A 6,180-nucleotide genomic window follows, 5' to 3' on the forward strand; every position below is an offset into this window, starting at 1 on the left:
ACTACGCGTGAAGAAGCTAATGGTCGTTCGAATAAACCTTTGAGCCAAACATGTGATTCAGCCGCATGGCAAAACAAGATAATGCCTGTGAGAACGTCTTGCTTATATTGTTGCAATCGCGTCTCTGGTAAAAAGCTAAAAAATTGCATGGCAAGTTCTACCCATTACTACCCTGCATATAAAGGATTAAATTTTGATATTAGTAAAGTATCGGGCAAGCTTTATAACTGTCTTGAAAAGTCCGATGATATGACTGCTTGATATTCGATCATAGTGTTATTTAATATATTTATGAGATAATTTTTTTTCTTCGGGATTTAATCTAATTAAATTTGTGATTAATAATTAGTGATAAAAACGGTAATATAGCCGTTCTGAATGCGCCATATTATTTAAAATATAATTTATTATAGCGGTAACAACAAACATTAGTTTTTAATATATGTATAGACATGTATAAGTCACACATTTGCAGCGACATTTACATTCCGCTGTTCTGCAGCATTGCTCTTATTGACATATTCTTACGAGTACAAAGAAACATATACATTAATTACATGTTTTTCTTGGTAACACATTGAGTAATTAATTTTTTCTGTCCCGTCAATAGAACGATTCTTTTCGAAGAGGATTAAACGAATGTGTTACGTATAAATATATACTTGACAAAATCTAACTTTACAATTATATCAAAAAGATTACATAGAAATGTTTATACATGTACATATAGAAATATTTATGTGTATATTTATTTATATTGTTATTAAGTAGTTCAATTTCATTACAATCTGGTACGTTGGATAAAATATTTTGCGTAATTATGCATAGCACGGATGAGCATTTGAATGGCAAACCATTTTTTTAGAACATTACATATCGCGAACTAACACGTCACGATATTTTTAAATTCAACCTCAAATATTTGAAAGCTTAATATATCTTTCATTCTTTTACAAAAAAAGATGTGTAACTCACACTGAGAGAAAAAAAATAGTCATTTTTGGAGCCAACCATATTTTGGTTTATGACAACCAATATTGTGGTTATGAGAACTATCACATTGTTAGGTCAACCATAATTTACGTTGGAGGAATTATAAAAAATATGGTTGGCTCCAAAAATGACTATTTTTTTTGTAAAAATGACTATTTTTTCTCTCAGTGCACATGCCACTATTTAAACGATAATAATTGTATTTGTAAGGAGATCTTTCTCGTCGTTTTATATTTTATTCCATTACAGATAGAAATCTTATCTGTTAAAAATTAATCGCGCATGTGAGATAATAACGATAACAGTTGATTACAAATATCCAGATTGATGACAATTAACGCAAAGTTATTAATCAACATGTAATATAAGTAATTTATACCTACTGGAATACATGGGATAGACACACTTTTACATACTGTACACTTGGTACTACAATTTTACGTATCCACTGTAAAATGTACCCCGCGTCTGCATGGTGTGATATAAAGAATCTCGGTTAAATTAATAAATTATATTTTTCTGTAAGGTATAAAAAGTACAAATTGCACCGTTAAAAAATCGTTTGAGCTTCGCAAAATCTCTCTTTAAAGATAAACTTGTATAAGAAGTAATGGAAGAGCACGGAAAATATAGTTATTATTGATCAATCGACCGAAATATGTATAAAGATGTATCTTCTGAACTAAAAGCTTTCTAAGCTGATATGTACATACGTCGTGTATATGAAAGAATGTGCAGGATACACACGCGTCGATGGAAATTGGTAACAATTATTTGACACAATAAAGTCATTCACACGTGTAATCTCGGTGGATTTGCAAGCGGCAGATCAGTTAGTCGCGAGCTCTCTGATTGATTAGAACTTAGATCACGATAGTTGTTCTGTGTTACTCTTATCACTCGCACTTCAAACTTCGTATCTGTTCCTCGAGGCATTCCGACGTGGATTCTACGAAGGCTTTGTTCATAACTTCGTACGCCTGCCCCATGAGCTTTGGAAGATCATCTTTGGTCATACCCTCGGTGGGAATCGGCGGTAGAATAGTAATATAACTACTTCCTGAAATATAAACTCATCTCTTTTTAGACGTGTTATACGTGAAAATTAACTGTGTACAAGAAAAAAGATCAGATACAGAAACATATACACAAGTATCATACAGACATGGTCGAGTCTTTCATATATTATTTACTTACATACATTAAAACAGTTAATGCTTGTTTACCTGAATGGAATCTTTTTAATTTTCCGTCTAGGAAGTAATACTTTGACACGACAACGGGTTGAATCGGCATTTGAGACTCAATCGCCACATGGAAAGCACCTTTTTTGAAGGGAAGCAATGAATTGCCCGAATGTCGATGACCCTCGGGAAATAGAAGAAGCCTCCGCTAAAAGAATCAACCGAAAGTATTAATGTCTAATATAAAATATATAATTGGCATGCTATCTAATTACTCTAATTATTCTCTAATTAGTCCAACTCTCTAATTATTTAAAGTATATGGATTTATTTGAAATTACGTCGATATAAATAATCTATGAGTTAATTTGATTTTCATGTTATTTTAATGCACTTTAATATATTTTTTATATGTTATTGTATTATAAATCTCCACGCTGTCAGTACGAAGCGCTACGAAAAACGTTACAGCATAAGGTGAAGTCACCTTCGCCAGACGAATCGATTCCGCTGTAGCATTAATAATCTGGCATGATTCTGTGGCATTTTTTCTATCGATGAACACCGTTCCCCAGAGCCAGCACGCGAGACCAAACGGTCCAAGGTACAAAATCTCCTTCTTCGAAATAACGGTGCAATTGTCCATCGTTAACCACAGTTCACCTAAAACTGCATGGCCAATTTTATTATGCATATCATTACGCGGTATCTTCTTCATTCTGCCCTGGTGAAAATTTTTCTCGCAGTTTTTATACGAATTGATATACTTTTCAGAAATACTTAAAAAGTCCACTTCTTTTCTTAAAATTTTTCATATACGTGAATATTCTGAGATATGAATGTTTGAAATTATAAAATGAGTTTCAGAATATGCATCTCAGAATTCATGCATATGAAAAATTCTAGAAAAGATATAAACTTTCTTGGTACTCCTGAAAATTTTTGTAAAAAAACCATAAAATTACTGAAAATTTTTTTTAATTCTGAGAAAACTTTTCACCAGGGTGATAAGATAGCCTACTTTCTTACTCGTGTATTATTTCATCGGGTTTGTTCAAAGCATATTTAATTGAATCCAACAAACTTATAATAATTTCAATAATCGATCGCGATTACCGCAAAGGTCTAATGAACTCTGATGATTGATGAGCACGACGCAGCCCGAGTCTTTGACGATGTTCTCCTTGCCGCGAATACGGAAATTCATCCCGATGATCTTTGCTATCGTCACCACGCCTCTGGCCGGCATACTGTAAGATTTCATTTCACTTATATTTTAATAAGGCTCGAAATGTCGCTTTAATTTTTGGCAAAAATCCATATACGTGAGCTTACAGCGCGTTTTTCCAGCTGCCGATTCGAAATAGCATGAACGGTATCCATAATCCCGCGGCTAGTGCGCTCGCTACTATGAAGAAAATGAATTTCACTCGATATCTTACTCTCTCGCTCAAGGCACATAGCATTACAAAGATAAATAACAGCGCGATGCCGCTCGTCGAGTAAATGCCGCATAGTATCCTGAAATCACAAAAGATAAATGTTATCCATTTTGCATTTGGATAAAACTGTATTAAAATTCAAGAATTAAAATTTGTTTCGAATCATCTTCATCAAAACTTCTATTTTCTAACTATTTTATTTTTAAAAAACTGCCCTTAAAAGAATAATGTTCATTTTTTGCAGTTCTCTATAGTGTATAAGAACTCGCGTGCATCATTGCGCACTTATGCTATAAATTCACTTGTGGTCTTCATGGTTTAATAAAAGTTTATAAAAAGATAGCTTCTCTCTTTCTCTATGGCCTAGAAGCACTTACTTAACGATGCTTCTGATGTTAAGAAAAGATGACACACGTGAGATCATTTGGTCGTGTTTCTTCGAGTATATCGTTTACGAGCTAGAGTTACGTGGTCGCTATTATTCTACGTGACTTATTTTTTCAATTTCTCCGCAACAAATCACAGACTGTCCGCAAACAACCGTTCCGTGTATGATCATCAATCAGATAATCAGAACTCATTATTACGTAAACTTCTTCGTATCTCTGTAGATACGTAAATATTATTGCATTATTTGATATGAATTGTCGGACATCGAAAATTTTTGTTCTGTGGAGTGTTTTTATAAAATAAACAATGAATTACATATCATACTAGAATAAAACACATACAAATTTAATTTAATTTAACATTAAAGATTAAGGATAAAGATTAAAGATTACTTTATGTACGATGAAATTTAAAACGTAAAAAATATTAGAAATTTAAAAATTTTTAAGTCATATTACATCGATTTCCTGACAGTCCTCATATAAGGATATAATTATATCCCATATACAAGTATATATAATTTATTAACATTTCGTCCAGGATATAATTTTACTCTATTAATAAACCAGCGCAGAATTATTTGCAATTATTATAATTTGCAATTTTTAGGAGTTTCTGGTACTTCGTAGGAAAAGTTACGAATGCGGTTTCTCTTCGCTTTATAGGATGTCTTTATTCAACATCATATGTCTTTAGTACTCACGTGCAATTTGAAAACCACGTGCGTACAGGTTTAAAACCACAAACAAATATCGGATTGGTGTTGCTCGTTTATATCACTATAATCTGCAATTCATATTTAACAATGTTAATGCTTAGTTAGAATAATATTGCATTTGATTCATAATTAAGAATACTGTACTTTAAATGAGAGTGATCTTTAATCTCTGTGATTGATTTTATTATCGTTGATTAAGCGTGAAATGAGATTGCAATATCGCAGTGACAATTCAGTTATATTTCCAAAGAGGTTTAAAGTTCGATTTTCCAATGTTTCCTACATATATTTATCGGAGGACAAGGTCCCTGTCAGGAGATCGACGTAATTTTTAATTATATATAGTATGCATTCTACGGAACATATTGATTCAGAATTACACCAGACTTTGCACTTTGAATCTTCATATCTTAAAGAACAAATGTAAGCGGTAATGTACATTACATACGTGTGCAGATATTTATAGCAAGTTAGTAAATAGATGAGACACAGAAATGTAATCACGAATCTAAATAGTACATATAAAATTGTACAATTTAAGAGTTTCATAGTTACCCTAGTAGCACAGTGCACTGGCTAAATATTAATTAAATATTGGTCCAGTGTCGATTATATTAGAAATGCACAATAATATTTATATGATATTAGATTTGTATTCGAAGTGCATTGGCTAGTATTTAACAATGCAATAAGAATATTGGCCTCAAATTGATACAATACAATATTAGACCAATATTGCTGAATAGACAAATTGGCTAAATAGTAGAAGTCCATCTTACAATATTTGGAATACTAGGTTTACATTATTCCCTAATATTACGCCAATATATTGTGTTACTAGAGTAATTCTCCGAAAGCAGTCATTCTCCAGCCTTTGTAGACTGCGTACATGTTTTCACTTTGTACCTGTAATTTTGATAATTATGACTCACTTTCTGTCTGACTTTTATCAAATGACTTCTTATCGCATTGGCTGGATTATTTATTAATAACTTGTTTGAGAAGGACCTAAACCCTTGGTCGAAACGTCGCATTGTATTTTTCTTATATTAAACACGGGCTAGTTAGGTCGACTGAAACTTACTCACTACTAGTGTAATGTTTGTTTCGAAACTATTTTGTAAAATTGCTCTGTAACGCTCTGTAAAGCTCTATAAACTATGTAGTACTGTAGAACAAGAAGAAAAGAGCAACGAGCGACAAAGCAAACAGTTAAAGAGATACAGAGCTTATAGATCTGAAAGCAGAATGCGCTCTTAAATTATTAGTAGTATTAGTACCCATATAGCACAACAAAATTGCAGGAATATTGTCACAATATTTCATTGCAAGTTGCGACATTGCATAAATGTTGTGAAATGTTACTGTGAGATTGCTACAAGATTGCAACAATAAAATGCTCTCTTTCAAAAATCTTACCACGTAACACTATACATATATAGCAACATTATAG

The 6,180-nt window shown here is 32.4% G+C and overlaps 1 protein-coding gene across 4 annotated transcripts in view; it reads right to left on the reverse strand.

The window, feature by feature from the left end:
* Positions 1 to 1,706: 1,706 nt before the first annotated feature.
* Positions 1,707 to 6,180, reverse strand: part of LOC105564709 (1-acyl-sn-glycerol-3-phosphate acyltransferase alpha) — a 20,383-nt gene continuing 15,909 nt past the window's right edge. For 2 of the 4 annotated variants that reach the window (XM_012017306.1, XM_012017305.1), the window contains 5 exons: positions 3,513 to 3,698; positions 3,294 to 3,427; positions 2,665 to 2,846; positions 2,220 to 2,385; positions 1,707 to 2,053 (listed from right to left, as the gene is read on the reverse strand). In XM_012017306.1, coding sequence (XP_011872696.1) covers positions 1,890 to 2,053; positions 2,220 to 2,385; positions 2,665 to 2,846; positions 3,294 to 3,427; positions 3,513 to 3,698 — 832 coding nt within the window. In that variant the 3' untranslated portion in view covers positions 1,707 to 1,889. Of the gene's footprint in view, positions 2,054 to 2,219; positions 2,386 to 2,664; positions 2,847 to 3,293; positions 3,428 to 3,512; positions 3,699 to 3,996; positions 4,225 to 4,712; positions 4,796 to 6,180 lie in introns of all 4 variants that reach the window. The other 2 variants (XM_012017304.1, XM_012017308.1) reach the window with 2 other exon arrangements.

Source organism: Vollenhovia emeryi, unplaced genomic scaffold (genome assembly GCF_000949405.1).
Source record: "Vollenhovia emeryi isolate VEMERY1.0 unplaced genomic scaffold, V.emery_V1.0 DF939160.1, whole genome shotgun sequence".
Classification (NCBI taxonomy): domain Eukaryota; kingdom Metazoa; phylum Arthropoda; class Insecta; order Hymenoptera; family Formicidae; genus Vollenhovia; species Vollenhovia emeryi.